Here is an 18,135-nt window from a genome sequence, read left to right on the forward strand (position 1 = left end):
TTTACAGGTACCATGTGTGCAACTTTGTGGGTAATTGTTTTAATGTTTTTTCTTTGTCTTAATGTATGGCTTTTAGATAACCCAAAAGAACCACTAGGCTTGAGCAAATGCAATTAAGTGGCTTGCCCAAAGACACATACGCCCACAATGGCAGAAGGATCAAGCCTTTAACCTATACCTCTGGGTGAGACATACACACTAAACACTGTTCCAAGCAACAGAATAAAAATATGAAAAGTACATTTAATGCTATGTAATTAAACTGATAACAAAATGTAAAGAAATGCGAACACTCAAGATTAATCCCTATCAGAATAAAACCAATTATGACATAAAGGTAGAATATTATACCTTGATAAAAGTAAATAACCGAACATGGTGTTTCTTGTGCTGCCAGGCACATTGGCACGATTTATAAGACCATTTTGATTTGTGGTTGTAACTATCAAGTTCAATGAAGGGTTAAAGGAGGATTGTAAAACCTGGAGAAAAATATTTCGATTTTAACAACGGATGCTTTTAAAATTGCCATAAAATAAAAACAAATTCACATTATAAAATACCAAATTTGCAGTAAAATTTCCAACAAGGAATTAGTCATTATTCTGTGTTAAGCAATGCTGTATCTCACTTCACGCTGCCTATAGTTATAAATACAATTTTGCAAAAATGGGTTATTCTACAATGTATATGTAAGGCCCTAAGAACACCAGGGTATCTGGAGTTAAGTTAGAGTTGAAACATTACACTAATCCAGTGGTCCTTTATTAATTGTCTGAACTGCTGGCCATACATAAAAAATTAAGAATCACAAACAAAGTTGCATACATAGTAACTCGTAAGTGTATGAAACAGAAAATAAGTTTTATATGACCGTCATTGCCCACCACACAGGTATAAAATTATTGTTAAGAAAGATACGGATTTTGAAAACATGCAGAACTTACTGTAGGACTTGAAATAAGAAAGAAAACTTCACAAACAGTGGGGTCAGATGCACCGTGAACTTGGAAGGTTCTGTACATGACCAAGTAGTTATTAAGGTACAGGGAACCAGAAAATCTTGTCAACAGTCCATTGCCGTCAGACCCAAGATTTGAACGAACCTGAAAATATTTTGGAAGTAATTCTTAACCATGAGGTCTTTGTTTATGGGGAGATTTTTTTGAGAACAACAAATTGTTTAGTATAGCAGGGTGGGAGAAGACAGGACACCTTCAGCACATAATATCTAAATACCCTGAGAGTTTTGAACAATTAACAACAGTCAATGAGGGTCATGAACTCGTGAGGATACAGTTTTATAATTCTTTGAATGTTCTTTGTTTACTACCTAATGGGATGAGAAAGTTGAACGAAAAGGTGTCCTATCTCCCCCCACCCTACTATATATATGTAAATACGAGTGACTGTAACTAGTTATGAAAATTTATCAAAATCCAATCAGCAAAGAACCAATACTTATTGGGAGACAGATTAGAAAATTACTTTTTCTATACTAATAGTAAAAAAGTTGATATGCCATATTTTTACCTCAATGGTGTAGTTGTCTGATCTTTCATTGCCAGTAACCCACATCAATGCAGTGAATGGATGAATGGCCGAAGTTGCAAAAGAGTGACCCGACAAGCTTAAAATGCATATATGCTTTAAATGAATTAGAAAACTACAATAAGGATTTAAAAAGGTTTGTGGGTTTTTATTTTTATGCAACTCACAAATTGCACCAGTCATTACTGACTACTGGGTTAAACCAATTTAAGTTTCTTGCTCAAGAACCCGGCATTGAGCTTTGAACCTTGTATCCCTGGTTCATTCAGAGTTAGCAGTCTAAGTATGCCTTGACAATATCGAAAAAGCATTTAAAAAAATCAAATTAAAAGTAATTGTACCTATAAGTTCGATTGTATACAGCTCTTTGTAGTGATCGCCCTTGTCCAAAGTAAATCTGAATTTAATATAATGTTTTTTTTTCTTTCCAAAAACATTCAGCATGTATATGGTATTTGACGGTGGGCATAAATGTACATTTATGACAGTCTTTGAAGCCATTGTCGCCTACCTTTGGGAAGGCGGCAGGCTCCAAAAAACAGTGGTATTATCCCAGGTTTTGGGAATATAGACCAATCCTGGCCTAAATCCTAGGATCCATGGTATATAGAATATAACAGACAGTCTTTGTTTATACAAGGTGTATAAAGTGATAATCCTATTTAACTACGACATACATCAATAAAAAAAATCCACAATTAGCTGGAATGACTACAACATAACCAAACCATTATACCTGGTTCCCCCCATCATACATGTCATTCCCACCATCAGAAATCTGGTCAACTGAATCGTATATATAGTTGTAGAAATCAGGAACTTGGTCAGTAATTTGTTGATTGAAGTTTGAAATGGCTTGCACAGAACGCTCTACATAAGCAGATGAATCTGCAGAAAATTGAAAGAAGGAATGAAAGAATGCAACTTGCATTATCCCGTGTAGCCTGACAGTCGTTATAACACGGGTGCTCATACACCTCGTGCCAGCTTACAGGTTACCATGTATGTTACTTTGTGGGTGATTATTTTTCATTTTTTATGTGTGGTAATTTTGGACAACTCATTAGTGAGGTATTTGGTTTGAAACAACAGTCATTATAAAAGGGGTGTTCTGTTCATGCACCTCGAGCCAAGTTACTAGTTACCAAGTATGTTACTTCCCTAGTGATTATGTTTTGGGATTTTTTATGTCTGGCTGATAAATTTGGACAACCCATTAGTGAATTAATTGGTTTGTTAATTGTTCTACTTGGTCTATTTATATCTTGCCCAGCACAGTGGCACGTTAGCTGAAATGCTTGCATATTGACAACATGATACTTGGTTCAAAGCTCGATTCTGCTGCTGTTATGTTTTTGGTAAAACGCTTAAATTACCACAGTGGTCATTAATGAGTTAGTGTAGGAAATGGAAACATGTGCTCAGTGGCACAGCCAGAAAAAAAAAAAAAAAAAATTTTTAATTTTTTTTTAATTAATTTTTTAGGGGGTTTAAAACGGGGGGGGTAGCGACACCCTAAACCCCCCTTGCTGCGCCACTGCATATGCTATAACTGTTAGCCACATGGGGATAAAATAAATGACTTTATCATTTCATGTTCATTGTATTCATGCCTTTAAATCCTCGTAACTGAAACACTAACTCTATGTAAGCACATTGCATATTATATTAAACAGCACATTACCTGGGATACCAGAAATGATTTGAAGATATTCTCTCATTACAGCAGCAAGTTCTGTATTCGATGTGAACCGACCATTTCTCCTGTTGGTTTACAAGTGAATATGTGGTATAACAATGATTTAACTATGTTTTGTTCTTCAGTTGTTGTAGAAATGAGGTGTTAAACATACCATGTGTGCTTGGTATATAAAACCATATTAGTGTAACTTGATATTAGGCATAAAATAAACGTTTTTCACAATCATATGGGAAATACGCAAAAAAATATTTTTGGCACATTTGTGTTTAAATGAATAACTTGATTTTAAAAAGATTGTGTTGCCGACTAAACACGCATTCCTTAGGTGCGTCAACACTAAATTTCTATACCGACGATACCGTTTGAATAACAGTTTACAACAATGTTGCAGTTTAGAAATAAAAACACATTGCAAGTATTTTGTTATCAGTATTGCTTTAGCCCTGTGCGCATAAAACTATAATTAACAAGAGCCCGTCACGCGTAACCGGAGGTATTGAGCGAATGTTTAAACAATCTCATCAGTTATAACCTGAGTCGTGAAACCCGACTGCAAACGGAACATCTTGTATGGAAATGCCATGTGAGAAATATTACATGATGTGTACGAATATAGTTTTAAACCAGTATCAGTTATGTATAAATAAACAGACTTACGCTGACAATAAAGTATAGCCGAAAAACACGTTGCTCATGCTGTTAAGCGTGGCTGTGTTTTGATCTCGAGCAGTTCCAGAAATGCCAACAGTAAGTGTAAAAGACCAGTCAGTATTAGAGGACCATTGCTGCAAAGGAATAGCAATAATATTATCTAAGATTAGAATGATCTAAAGCGTTTAAATGTAAGTTTAAACTAAACTACATTTTTTTTTTCCAGTGCCGTGGCAAAGTGTTTAGCCTACTTTTAATCCAAAGGTAATAGATTCAAGGCTCGTCGCTGTTATCATTGTAGCTGTATTTTTTCCCATAAAAGACTTAACAGCAATTGCTCCAACCCAATGGTCACTAATAGGTTGCCTAAATTATCAATCATATACAAAAAAAAGAAAAAAATCCCATCAAAATGATTTTCACAAAGAAACATACATGGTAACTTGTAAGCTGGCACAAGGTATATGAAATAGAACACCCATGTTGTAACAACTGTCACTTTCCGGCCATGAGAGGATAAACCAAGTAACATTCATTCATTATTCATATTTTGTATGGGTGAGTTCCTACGGCAAGGCATGAGTAGGGGACATGAGATTTGTGACTATAAGGCTGCCCAATTCCCTCATGCTATAAATTTTTATGCTATTTTAGAGTTTTAACCAAGGGGTATTGGTGTGTGAATACCCCTCATAAAAGCTAAACTTAAAATGAATAAAATCTTAAGGCTTGCCCGCGTTTAAAATATTAATAACCTGGACACTCAGCTCACAAATCTTACTAAAGTATATACCTGGGTGTTATTAACAACGTAGTAAACTTCTAAAACACTTGGGTCACCGGCATTATAGATCTGTCTAGCCTTGTAGGTGAGTTGGAAATTTCCAAGTTCTACGTTACCGGACTGTGTTGTTTCTGACCCACTGCCGTCTGCTCCAAAATCCGAAGTTACCTGTATACATCAAATAAAGTTAAACAAAACTATTTTTTTGATTTTTAAATTAATAGGCCCTTTCTTGACATTTGTTTTTCGTAGATTTGTTAAAGAATTTTGTTACTACGGTCACGCAATTGGAGTGTATGATTTCAACAAAAAACAATATAATGTATATATAAATAAATCTACGGCAGTGTTAAAGGTGAACATACATGCTGTTGTTATGGAACAAGGTTGTTTATTCCAAGAGTTTAGTTAGTACTTGATAAAAACCACTATCTTACTCTAATCTGAAGTGTATTCAGAGTTCGTCTTTCATTGCCAACCCATATTCCTAGTTGGAATGGATGCCCAGGGATGTTCGCTGCTTGATACACGTCATTCCTAAATAAACAAGACAAAATGTTAAATTGCAAATTACTTTGAACACAGACAGTCACAAAACCCACTATAGTAAAACTTAAAATAAGTCAGAATGTTTATTTAAAACAAAAGTCAATATAACAACCACGAATCGTGTGTGAACATATTTTTTGAGTGGATTCCAGGTGAATATTTTTGGTGACATGCATGTAAGAAGAGAGCTTTCATTGATCCATTACTAGGAGTATGTTGAAGTCAAAAAAGCTTGGGATAGGGAAAACCACATACCACTCAAAATTTGCAGAAGTTAGGAAAAAAAATAAACAATTAGGAGAAAGTGAAGCTACCTTTTTTCATTTTTAGTATTTTTCATTATCATGTACAATAACATGCTCGCTAATGTACAAGCGCATCAAAGCTGTCAGAATTTTCGGTCAAGAGCCAAAAAAAGAAGACGCTCAGCCATGAACTTAGTATATTTCAATCAGTTATTACATCCAGACTTACCCAAATGTATTGTTGAAGCCATAATTAACTGTGACAGATCCTGTTCCGTTTAACACTTGTATCTGTTAAACACAAAACAATTAAATTTTTTTTTTAAATCGCCTTGCTTGATATTGGATTAGAAAATTGATGTAGTACTTGTGTCTCGATATATATATATATATATAATATATGCACTTTGTGCAATTGCATATATAATATATATATATATACATATAAGAGCAGCAATGAGTGCTGGCATATTTTGTTAAAAAAATTAAACCAAACGTCAAATATTTGACCTACCTCATTACCAACGTCGTACATATCGTTGCCACCATCGCCAATGGATGTGGGATCGCCAATGGATGTTCCATCATAGGTGTAGTTATAAAAGTCAGGTAGGGTTGCTCTGATAACGTCAGAGGAAGCATTCAAAGCCAAAACAATGGCCTTGACGGTGGCAAAATCTAAACAAATATTTGTAGATTATAGAAAAGGAAATACACTTTGTTCAATTGCAAAAATCGTATTGCAATTAATAATCTAGTAAAATCAAGTCCAACCACTTAAATATCCTGCCCAAGGACACATACGCCCACAATGGTACCAGCGACAAACCTTGAACCAATTACCTCTGAGTTACAGGCAGGCGCGCCTTTTTTGCCACGGCACAAGGAATTTAAAAACAAAGTTGCTATAAAGTTTTTTCATTTAAAAAAAGTTAGAATTTGTGAGAGAACTCACTAGTTGTTGTTGTTGTTGCTGCTGTTGTTTGTTGATCCACAGTTGTTGTTGCAGGGATGGCAGTTGTGGAAGAATCAACATTTGGTTTGGGGAGCATGGGGAATGGAGTGGCTGTCAATGCAAAATAGATATCAAAGTACAAGGTATAATTCGGCACCGTAGCACAGTTCGTTAGCACGCCGACCCGACATGTATAAAACAGAAGACCCGTGTTATAACAACTGCCGTTTTCTGGCCGCGTAAGGATAAAGTAAGTTACATTCAACCATTCAATTGAACCACAATGACTAAGATGTTTGTCTGTGTTTTAACATGGACTTCGTCAATTTACCACAACCACTATTCAAGCAAATAATTCAAGTCAGACACACTTACTTGAAAATCAATACTTGCCACCAATATAAAAAAATTCTGCTTAAGTAAAATATACAACTTACGAAGGTTGTGACCAGGTCCAGCTATGAGGTTCACCATCTCATACAACGAGTTCCGAATTTCATTTTCTGTGATTAAATCACCTCTTACACCCCGTCTGTATTAGATGTTTAGTTAGAAAGGCAATCTATTTAATACAAGTCATTCAGATGCTTACTTTGATAGGAGCATGTATCCAAACATAGCTCTGGATGTACTGCTTATACTTGCATGGTTTCGTACGTTGTTTTGATCATTACCTAATATTTGTAAGATGACCCTTGTGCGGAAATTTGAACCCCACGCCTGAAAAAAGGTATATACTACTAAACCCCCTAATATCACATTTAAATTATCCATATAAATATGTAATCAAGCCAACCCATCTAAATAGCATTGCCCAAATCAATTTAACCTTTTTTTAACTCATTACCAACACCTACTTTCACATCTCAAAGCATAATAAAATATTTTTGTATTTCAATACTTCGACTTACATTGTTCTCTATTTGGAAATAAACTTCACAAATAGTTGGGTCTTGTGTGCCGTAGATTTGAAATGATTCAAAATGAATGATGTAACCATTTGGATACAACCAACCAGAATTTCTTGCTGTTCTTCCAGCACCATCCGCACCAGCGTTTGATCGAACCTGGACATTAAAATAAAAAAAAAGGTTTAACACTTAATTTAAAAATTAAGTCCATTTATAACAAAAATTAAGTGCTATAACAACAAATTGATCCTTACAAATCAATTTCAAAAGGTCACATTTTTGGGGATATTTGTGAGCTAGTTTAAGAAAAAAGTTGTATAATTGAGAAGTTTTACAGTTCAGTTACCTCAATGGTGTAATTCTGTCCATCGGTATTTCCATCAACCCACATCAGTGCAGTGAATGGGTAAGTAGCCAATGTTGAAAATGTGTAATCTTGGAAACTGTGAGAAGATTATTTTACTTTGTATTCTTTTTAAAAATAAAAGACAATAAAAACTGGACTTACCTGAAAGTTTGGTTGTAACTTGCTCTGACCAACTGTTGCCCTTTGCCAAAGTAAATCTAAAAAAGATTGTTTCAATAATGTGTTTTCCATTATCTAGCCAACCCATTCTTATACACCTACCTGGTTTCCACCATCATACATATCGAAGCCACCATCACTAATTTGATTCACTGAGTCGTAGTTGTATTTGTAAAAGTTTGGAACTTGACATGTGATTTGCTCACTGTAGTTTGAAATCGCTTTCAATGATTGTTGGACTTGAGAATGGGATACTAAACGAAAAATTTAATATTTAATGGCATTTTTCACACACACATATTTTATCCGACATCAAATTGAAACAGTGGCAAACTTGGGCCAGTAAGTTTGTAACTTTTATAGCACATTGCATATTATATGAAACAGCACTTCACCTGAGATATTAGAAATGATTTGAAGATATTCTCTCATTACAGCAACAAGTTCTGTATTCGATGTGAACCGACCATTTCTCCTGTTGAATTACAAGTGAATATGTGGTATAACAAAGATTTTACTATGTCTTGTTCTTCAGTTTTTGTAGAAATGAGGTGTTAAACATACCATGTGTGCTTGGTATATAAGACCATATTAGTGTAACTTGATATTAGGCATAAAATAAAAGTTTTTCACAATCATATGGGAAATACGCAAAAAAATATTTTTGGCACATTTGTGTTTAAATGAATAACTTGTATTAAAAAGATTGTGTTGCCGACTAAACACGCATTCCTTAGGTGCGTCAACACTAAATTTCTATACCGACGATACCGTTTGAATAACAGTTTACAACAATGTTGCAGTTTAGAAATAAAAACACATTGCAAGTATTTTGTTATCAGTATTGCTTTAGCCCTGTGCGCATAAAACTATAATTAACATGAGCCCGTCAAGCGTAACCGGAGGTATTGAGCGAATGTTTAAACAATCTCATCAGTTATAACCTGAGTCGAGAAACCCGACTGCAAACGGAACATTTGTATGCAAATGCCATGTGAGAAATATTACATGATGTGTACGAATATAGTTTTAAACCAGTATCAGTTATGTATAAATAAACAGACTTACGCTGACAATAAAGTATAGCCGAAAAACACGTTGCTCATGCTGTTAAGCATGGCTGTGTTTTGATCTCGAGCAGTTCCAGAAATGCCAACAGTAAGTGTAAAAGACCAGTCAGTATTAGAAGACCATTGCTGCAAAGGAATAACAATAATATTATCTAAGAATAAAATGATCTAAAGCGTTTAAATGTAAGTTTAAACTAAACTACAGTTTTTTTTTCCGGAGCCGTGGCAAAGTGTTTAGCCTACTTTTAATCCAAAGGTAATAGATTTAAGGTTCGTCGCTGTTATCATTGTAGCTGTATTTTTCCCATAAAAGACTTAACAGCAATTGCTCCAACCCAGTGGTCACTAATAGGTTGCCTAAATTATCAATCATATACAAAAAAAGAAAAAAATCCCATCAAAATGATTTTCACAAAGGAACATACATGGTAACTTGTAAGCTGGCACAAGGTATATGAAATAGAACACCCATGTTGTAACAACTGTCACTTTCCGGCCATGAGAGGATAAACCAAGTAACATTCATTCATTATTCATATTTTGTATGGGTGAGTTCCTACGGCAGGGCATGAGTAGGGGACATGAGATTTGTGACTATAAGGCTGCCCAAATAACTCATGCTGTTAAGTTTTAAGCTATTTTGGAGTTTTAACCAAGGGGTATTGGTGTGTGAATACCCCTTTGTAAAAGCTAAATTTAAAATGAATAAAATCTTAAGGCTTGCCCGCGTTTAAAATATTAATAACCTAGACACTCAGCTCACAAATCTTACTAAAGTATATACCTGGGTATTATTAACAACGTAGTACACTTCTAAAACACTTGGGTCACCGGCATTATAGATCTGTCTAGCCTTGTAGGTGAGTTGGAAATTTTCAAGTTCTATGTTACCGGACTGTGTTGTTTCTGACCCGCTGCCGTCTGCTCCAAAATCCGAAGTCACCTGTATACATCAAATAAAGTTTAAACAAAACTATTTTTTGATTTTTAAATTACTAGGCCCTTTCTTAACATTTGTTTTTCGTAGATTTGTTAAAGAATTTTGTTACTACGGTCAGGCAATTGGAGTGTATGATTTTAACAAGAAACAATATAATGTATATATAAATAAATCTACGGCAGTGTTAAAGGTGAACATACATGCTGTTATTATGGAACAAGGTTGTTTATTCCAAGAGTTTAGTTAGTACTTGATAAAAACCACTATCTTACTCTAATCTGAAGTGTATTCAGAGTTCTTCTCTCATTGCCAACCCATATTCCTAGTTGGAATGGATGCCCAGGAATGTTCGCTGCTTGATACACGTCATTCCTGCAATAAACAAGACATAATGTTAAATTGCAAATCACTTTGAACTAAGTCACTAAACCCATTATAGTAAATATAATACAATGTCAGAATGTTTATGCAAAGCGAAAGTCAATATAACAACCACAAATCGTGTGTGAACATATTTTTTGAGTGGATTCCAGGTGAATATTTTTGGTGACATGCATGTAAGAAGAGAGCTTTCATTGATCAATTACTAGGAATGTACTGAAGTCAAAAAAGCTTGGGACAGGGAAACACACACACCACTCCTAATTTGCAGAAGTTGTGAAAAAAGATAGACAATTAGGAGAAAGTGAAGCTACCTTTTTTCATTTTTAGTATTTTTCATTATCATGTACAATAGCATGCTCGCTAATGTACAAGCGCATCAAAGCTGTCGAAATTTTCGGTCAAGAGCCAAAAAAAGAAGATGCTCAGCCATGAACTTAGTATATTTTAATCAGTTATTACATCCAGACTTACCCAAATGTATTGTTGAAGCCATAATTAACTGTGACAGATCCTGTTCCGTTTAACACTTGTATCTGTTAAACACAAAACAATTAAATTTTTTTTTTAAATCGTCTTGCTTGATATTGGATAAGAAAATTAGTGTAGTACTTCCGTCTTGATATATATATATAAGAGCAGCAATGAGTGCTGGCATATTTTTGTTAAAAAAATTAAACCAATTGTCAAATATTTGACCTACCTCATTACCAACGTCGTACATATCATTGCCACCATCGCCAATGGATGTGGGCTGCGTTCCATCATAAGTGTAGTTATAAAAGCCAGGTAGGGTCGCTCTGATAACATCAGAGGAAGCATTTAAAGCCAAAACAATGGCCTTGACGGTGGCAAAATCTAAACAAATATTTGTAGATTATAGAAAAGGAAATGCACTTTGTGCAATTGCAAAAATCGTATTGCAATTAATAATCTAGTAAAATCAAGTCCAACCACTTAAATACCCTGCCACCGGACACATACGCCCACAATGGTACCAGCGACGAGCCTTGAACCAATTACCTCTGAGTTACAGGCGGGCGCACCTTTTTTGCCACGGCACAAGGAATTTAAAAACAAAGTTGTTATAAAGTTTTTTCATTTAAAAAAAGTTAGAATTTGTGAGAGAACTCACTAGTTGTTGTTGTTGTTGCTGCTGTTGTTTGTTGATCCACAGTTGTTGTTGCAGGGATGGCAGTTGTGGAAGAATCAACATTTGGTTTGGGGAGCATGGGGAATGGAGTGGCTGTCAATGCAAAATAAATATCAAAGTACAAGATATAATTCGGCACCGTAGCACAGTTCGTTAGCACGCCAACCCGACATGTATAAAACAGAAGACCTGTGTTACTTATAACAACTGCCGTTTTCTGGCCGCGCAAGGATAAAGTAAGTTACATTCATCCATTCAATTGAACCACAATGACTAAGATGTTTGTCTGTGTTTTAACATGGACTTCGTCAATTTACCACAACCACTATTCAAGCAAATATTTCAAGTCAGATGCACTTACTTGAAAATCAATGCTTGCCACCAATATAAAAAAAATCTGCCAAAGTAAAATATACAACTTACGAAGGTTGTGACCAGGTCCAGCTATGAGGTTCACCATCTCATACAACGAGTTCCGAATTTCATTTTCTGTGATTAAATCACCTCTTACATCCCGTCTGTATTAGATGTTTAGTTAGAAAGGCAATCTATTTAATACAAGTCATTCAGATGCTTACTTTGATAGGAGCATGTATCCAAACATAGCTCTGGATGTACTGCTTATACTTGCATGGTTTCGTACGTTGTTTTGATCATTACCTAATATTTGTAAGATGACCCTTGTGCGGAAATTTGAACCCCACGCCTGAAAAAAGGTATATACTACTAAACCCCCTAATATCACATTTAAATTATCCATATAAATATGTAATCAAGCCAACCCATCTAAATAGCATTGCCCAAATCAATTTAACTTTTTTTTAACTCATTACCAACACCTACTTTCACATCTCAAAGCATAATAAAATATTCTTGTATTTCAATACTTCGACTTACATTGTTCTCTATTTGGAAATAAACTTCACAAATAGTTGGGTCTTGTGTGCCGTAGATTTGAAATGATTCAAAATGAATGATGTAACCATTTGGATACAACCAACCAGAATTTCTTGCTGTTCTTCCAGCACCATCCGCACCAGCGTTTGATCGAACCTGGACATTAAAATAAAAAAAAGGTTTAACACTTAATTTAAAAATTAAGTCCATTTATAACAAAAATTAAGTGCTATAACAACAAATTGATCCTTACAAATCAATTTCAAAAGGTCACATTTTTGGGGATATTTGTGAGCTAGTTTAAGAAAAAAATTGTATAATTGAGAAGTTTTACAGTTCAGTTACCTCAATGGTGTAATTCTGTCCATCGGTATTCCCATCAACCCACATCAGTGCAGTGAATGGGTAAGTAGCCAATGTTGAAAATGTGTAATCTTGGAAACTGTGAGAAGATTATTTTACTTTGTATTCTTTTTAAAAATAAAAGACAATAAAAACTGGACTTACCTGAAAGTTTGGTTGTAACTTGCTTTGACCAACTGTTGCCCTTTGCCAAAGTAAATCTAAAAAAGATTGTTTCAATAATGTGTTTTCCATTATCTAGCCAACCCATTCCCATACACCTACCTGGTTTCCACCATCATACATATCGAAGCCACCATCACTAATTTGATCCACTGAGTCGTAGTTGTATTTGTAAAAGTTTGGAACTTGACATGTGATTTGCTCACTGTAGTTTGAAATCGCTTTCAATGATTGTTGGACTTGAGAATGGGATACTAAACGAAAAATTTAATATTTAATGGCATTTTTCAGACACTTAAACATATTTTATCCGACATCAAATTGAAACAGTGGCAAACTTGGGCCAGTAAGTTTGTAACTTTTATAGCACATTGCATATTATATGAAACAGCACTTCACCTGAGATATTAGAAATGATTTGAAGATATTCTCTCATTACAGCAGCAAGTTCTGTATCTGATGTGAACCGACCATTTCTCCTGTTCATTTAGATGTGTATAATTAGTACATAAATGCATATCATCATGTCATGTACTACAAATAAAAGACTTACGCTGACAATAAAGTATAGCCGAAGAAAACGTTGCTCATGCTGCTAAGCATGGCTGTGTTTTGACCATTTTGAGTTCCGCTAGATCTAACAGTAAGTGTAAACGACCATTCGGTATTAGAGGACCATTGCTGCAAAGGAATAACAATAATATTCACTAAGATTAGAATGATCACAAGCGTTTAAATGTATTGATGAAAAAGTATATACCTGGGTGTTATTAACGACGTAATACACTTCTAAAACACTGGGGTCACCGGCATTATAGATCTGCCTAGCCTTGTAGGTGAGTTGGAAATTTCCAAGTTCTACGTTACCGGACTGTGTTGTTGCTGACCCGCTGCCATCTGCTCCAAAATTTGAAGTCACCTGTTTACATCAAATAAAGTTTAAACGAAATAGTTTTTCTGATTCTAAAATTACTAATTACTTTTTTGGCATGTTTTGTTACCACGGTCACCCAATCAGTGTGTACGATTTTGACAAAAAAACAAGTAATACAATGTATTATCTATATATGCTTAAAGGGCAGATATAAAAATCGATGGCATTGCTTAAGGTGAACATACACTGTGGATACGGTTTTCATAGAACAAGGTTATGCACAACCTCATGCAAACAGCATAGTTTAATTTTTTAAAACCATTTAATCCAACTCCAAGAATTATAAATCAGTTATAAACAGTACTTGATAAAATATGATCTTACTCTAATCTGAAGTGTATTCAGATTTCGCCTTTCATTGCCGATCCATATTCCTAGTTGGAATGGATGCCCAGGGATATTTGCTGCTTGATACTCGTCATTCCTGCAATAAACAAAACATAATGTCAAATTGTAAAATTAAACACAGTTATGAAACTCACTATAGTAAAACCCAAAACTTAAACAAAACGACCGTGAATCGTTGTTGAGTGGAATCTCGGTAAATACTTTTGGGAAAAAGAATATAAGAAGATAGCTTTCATAGATCGATCCGTGTAGTGTTTTTTATAAAATATACAAATCAAAACTATAAGAAACACACCAGCTTAAACGTGTTTTTGACACTGCAATTCAACGTATGGACGCCACAGATAACTGCTGACAATACGCCAATCCCCAGTTATTATAATCTTATAATAACAAAATCTGGGCTTATTTCAACAAACCAATTGAGTCCATGAATTGATTGATATATCCATAACTAAAACTATTAGAAGAAACCACATTAAAACTGTGTATGTGTTTTTAAACGTATTTTTGTTATCGGAAGGGATTTCGTTTTAGAATTAAGCAAAAAGGTCAAGTTCATTCAGAAATTCACAAAATTCGTTTCAAAATCGTTTCAAATGATCCTGAATTTTTTGCGGAAATGGAAACTCCCGTGAAAAGAGAAAACTTTACTTTCGTAAGTAAACAGAAATGGGACGGAATACGGAACATGGTATACAAAGTCAGAGGCGTGACTAAAATTTAGGTTAATCCAGCGTAGCCAACCCATTTGTGTTTCTTTTGAAAACGTTTGTTTCGTGGCGGACATAGATGGTCCGATATGTTTTCGCTAAATTGATTTAATCGTACATTACACAGTACCGTAGAGTGTAGCCTATAATCATCGAAGCTGTATAGGACCAACCTTTTATTCAATATCCTAACGATCAGTCCATGTTTAGCGGATTGTATGCTGTGTCCAAACATATTACATATTATTACATGTAACGTCAACGAATATCGTGAAATGTTGATCTCTTTTAATATAAAGTTTTGTGTTTTTCAAGGGTTTGCTTTTTACCCAAGAACTCAAACATAATTTGAAATTCTCGTCCTTACTAAATCTCGCAAGGATAGAAACTGACAAAATTTGATGTTCACCAGACATCCTCGTGACTTAAACTTTATACCCAAGGATCAAACAACTGTTGTTTGGAAAGTAGAAATTCATCAATCAACAGGTAAAAGGATGGTGTGTTGTGGTAGCAATCTATTGATGTTATGGCGACTTGGGACTTGTCTTTCGACCATGTATTTTTAAGAATTCCAAAGGGTGGCAGAATCAGCGGCCATTTTAAACTTACATGTAGTCGTTTATTTTTATGAGCGATTATTTTGGATTTTTCCATTTTGCTTAAAGACACACATGTATAGGCCTACTTTAGTGGCAGCGAACATACGAACCTGCTGTAAAGGGCGCCGTTATAAAGATGAATGAAACCACCGTATAGGGTACTGTGCGCATCCGTGTGTACCCAAGGATAATTAGACCTCTGTGGTATAGTAATGCAATTACCAGTCCTGACTTACCCAAACGTATCGTTGAAGCCATAAGTAACTGTAACGGCGTCGAAACCGTTTAACACCTGGACCTGTTAAATAAAACAAGAAATAAAACCAATTTTAAAAAATCGCATATGCGCATAATCGGTTAATAAGTTTATATTTTAAGCAGAAATTTTATGATTTAAAATTAAGCAATATAAATTTTGTAGTACTGCGGGGGCAGATGGGACACCCTTCATTCGGTTCGCGTCCCATTTGGTAGTGAACAAAAACATTCAAAAAATTATAAATCCGTATCCTCACGAATTTCATGGACCGTTGTTAATTATTTAAAACACAATCCGGATATTTGGATAATGTGTGCTAGGTAAGTCCCGTCTTACCCCACCCTGAGGGTTTCTTTGTCTATAGGTTCACTACTTCTGCATTTCGACACGAACAGAAATTTTGAGGTTTGGAAAGTTGCGTAATCAGTTTCGATACGTCTTGTGTGGCATATTGTGGCGCAGAATACAATTTCACAGTGAGTTGGTTTTTATGACGAATTATATGCGTTTGGAATTTCTACAGTTTTATTTTCGCTACGTTGAATTTCCTTATCGCGCTGTTATTCAATTTTAAAAAAATCGAGTTTTGAGCTCCCGCCTACGAGTTAAACCGTATATGCTGGACACCATACACGTGTATAATGTATAACTTTGTTGTGGAATTTTGTTTCCTGCATGACGATTTGGACAACTGATAGTAATCCCGGGATTGCGGCAATGTCCGGTATTTGTTTTGCCCAAAGACACATACGCCCACAATGGTATAGGTTAGGGCGTTTTGCATAAGAACACACGAGAAAGTGTTTCGCAACATATAGTAGGGTGGGGGTGATGGGACACCTTTTTCATTCTATTTCTCGTCCCATTTGGTAGTAAATAAAGAAAATTAAAGGAATTGTAAAACCGTATCCTCACCTCTCCCATATACCTTTGTTATATAATTGTTTAAAACACGATCAGGATATTTGGTTATATCATATGCTAACGGTGTCTCGTCTTACCCCACCCTACTATATGACATAATATCCTAAATTATCTTCTACAATTTTTTGACTGAAAAAAATGTATTAATTGACATAAAATGATGCGACAAATAAGTAAAAACCTTTGGCTATGAATACTTTTTAAAATTTCCTTTATTATTACGTGAACACTCGAGATCAGTGGACGCGCTTTAAGACTCAAGTACCATAATGGTATAGAATGCTCATTACGTTGTAGTGCGTGAAATCTATTGTAGGGCGTCAAATAAAATTTACCAAAAAAATACGTAAATCTAATAACGTATTGGGAAATTCCGCTCATTCATTATGTAAATTTGTTATTTTAGTGCACGTCGTACACCCGCATTAGTTCGCGTAGGGGAAATTTTCTATATAGGTTGCCCACGAAGCGATTCTTGCGAGCAATGTTCAACCAAAACAATCGCAAACTTTTTGGGGTTGTAAGTCAGATTAATTTGCGGCAGTCTTTAAACGAAAGAAACTAATTTAATTCCTGCGTCGCGGGTTAACTACTGTTATAACATGGGAGTTTATATTATTTCATACACATGCGCTCAAGCCACATCATACGAGTTATATACCGCATATACAAATTAATGAGTTTTATTTCTACACGTCCCATTAGGAACGAATTTTATCTACGAGACCCATAAGGAACCATTGGCTTTGAGCTATTTCATTTCAGTGTGCTTCCCAATTAGGACAAAAACGTACACAGTAGTGGCAGGACCGAACCTGTACTGTCTATAACCACTCTGTTACCGCGGAATAGCATCATAAAATTAACGGAAAATTCCAGAACCCATGATTTATAATATTAGCGAATTTAATTATTAATTTAAAGGGTCCCGGTGTCATTGTTGTTAAAAAATAGATTACTTACCTCATTACCACCGTCATACATATCGCCGCCACCATCGCTAATGGATGTGGACGAACCATCATAAGTGTAGTGATGAAAGTTGGGTAGCGTAGCTGTGATAACGTCAGAGGAAGCATTCAAAGCCAAAATAATGGCTTGGACGTTTCCCAAATCTAAAAAATGATGATTATGCAGGGGGGTATATGCACTATGAGTAAATTCAGATTTTTTTGCGGTAATAAAAACTTCATGTGAAAATCTAAAAAAATGTGGATTATGAAAAGGTACAAAGTTGAAGTTACGAGGATGTCTGGTGCACATCAAACTTTGTCATTTACTATCCTTGCGAGATTTATAGTCAAACAGAGAATTTCAATCAATAAAAAAAATTCAATAAAACAGAAAATATTGAATTCCATGCAACGACAAATAGCCCAATAAATTTTTATATTTAATATAACGTAATTTTTATTTTCTCTTTGAAGACGGTAAAGCGAAAAAAATATTTTATAAAAGCACGCGTATGGATAAAACATACATCAGTACGTTGGGGTAAGATGTTTCATGTTTTAT

At 35.0% G+C, this 18,135-nt stretch overlaps 1 protein-coding gene across 10 annotated transcripts in view; it reads right to left on the reverse strand.

The window, feature by feature from the left end:
• The window catches only part of LOC149728601 (uncharacterized), a 34,307-nt gene that overhangs the window by 15,252 nt on the left and 920 nt on the right, over positions 1 to 18,135 (reverse strand). For 6 of the 10 annotated variants that reach the window (XM_089889195.1, XM_089889196.1, XM_089889188.1 and 3 more), the window contains exons 3-39: positions 17,584 to 17,735; positions 15,674 to 15,735; positions 14,099 to 14,198; positions 13,601 to 13,759; positions 13,394 to 13,521; positions 13,240 to 13,319; positions 12,943 to 13,094; positions 12,823 to 12,878; positions 12,661 to 12,757; positions 12,316 to 12,471; positions 11,997 to 12,124; positions 11,842 to 11,936; positions 11,401 to 11,511; positions 10,969 to 11,123; positions 10,740 to 10,801; positions 10,157 to 10,256; positions 9,729 to 9,887; positions 8,943 to 9,070; positions 8,270 to 8,349; positions 7,977 to 8,128; positions 7,857 to 7,912; positions 7,695 to 7,791; positions 7,349 to 7,504; positions 7,030 to 7,157; positions 6,875 to 6,969; positions 6,438 to 6,548; positions 5,997 to 6,160; positions 5,712 to 5,773; positions 5,126 to 5,225; positions 4,698 to 4,856; positions 3,911 to 4,038; positions 3,236 to 3,315; positions 2,288 to 2,439; positions 1,893 to 1,948; positions 1,534 to 1,630; positions 948 to 1,106; positions 352 to 482 (exon numbers count right to left, since the gene is read on the reverse strand). In XM_089889195.1, the coding sequence (XP_089745321.1) occupies positions 352 to 482; positions 948 to 1,106; positions 1,534 to 1,630; positions 1,893 to 1,948; positions 2,288 to 2,439; positions 3,236 to 3,315; positions 3,911 to 4,038; positions 4,698 to 4,856; positions 5,126 to 5,225; positions 5,712 to 5,773; positions 5,997 to 6,160; positions 6,438 to 6,548; positions 6,875 to 6,969; positions 7,030 to 7,157; positions 7,349 to 7,504; positions 7,695 to 7,791; positions 7,857 to 7,912; positions 7,977 to 8,128; positions 8,270 to 8,349; positions 8,943 to 9,070; positions 9,729 to 9,887; positions 10,157 to 10,256; positions 10,740 to 10,801; positions 10,969 to 11,123; positions 11,401 to 11,511; positions 11,842 to 11,936; positions 11,997 to 12,124; positions 12,316 to 12,471; positions 12,661 to 12,757; positions 12,823 to 12,878; positions 12,943 to 13,094; positions 13,240 to 13,319; positions 13,394 to 13,521; positions 13,601 to 13,759; positions 14,099 to 14,198; positions 15,674 to 15,735; positions 17,584 to 17,735 (4,243 nt within the window). The remainder of the gene's footprint in view (positions 1 to 351; positions 483 to 947; positions 1,107 to 1,533; positions 1,631 to 1,892; positions 1,949 to 2,287; positions 2,440 to 3,235; positions 3,316 to 3,910; positions 4,039 to 4,697; positions 4,857 to 5,125; positions 5,226 to 5,711; positions 5,774 to 5,996; positions 6,161 to 6,437; positions 6,549 to 6,874; positions 6,970 to 7,029; positions 7,158 to 7,348; positions 7,505 to 7,694; positions 7,792 to 7,856; positions 7,913 to 7,976; positions 8,129 to 8,269; positions 8,350 to 8,942; positions 9,071 to 9,728; positions 9,888 to 10,156; positions 10,257 to 10,739; positions 10,802 to 10,968; positions 11,124 to 11,400; positions 11,512 to 11,841; positions 11,937 to 11,996; positions 12,125 to 12,315; positions 12,472 to 12,660; positions 12,758 to 12,822; positions 12,879 to 12,942; positions 13,095 to 13,239; positions 13,320 to 13,393; positions 13,522 to 13,600; positions 13,760 to 14,098; positions 14,199 to 15,673; positions 15,736 to 17,583; positions 17,736 to 18,135) is intronic. The other 4 variants (XM_089889191.1, XM_089889197.1, XM_089889192.1 and 1 more) reach the window with 3 other exon arrangements.

The sequence above is a fragment of the Ciona robusta genome, chromosome 11 (genome assembly GCF_009617815.1).
Source record: "Ciona robusta chromosome 11, ASM961781v2".
Taxonomy (NCBI): Eukaryota; Metazoa; Chordata; class Ascidiacea; order Phlebobranchia; family Cionidae; genus Ciona; species Ciona robusta.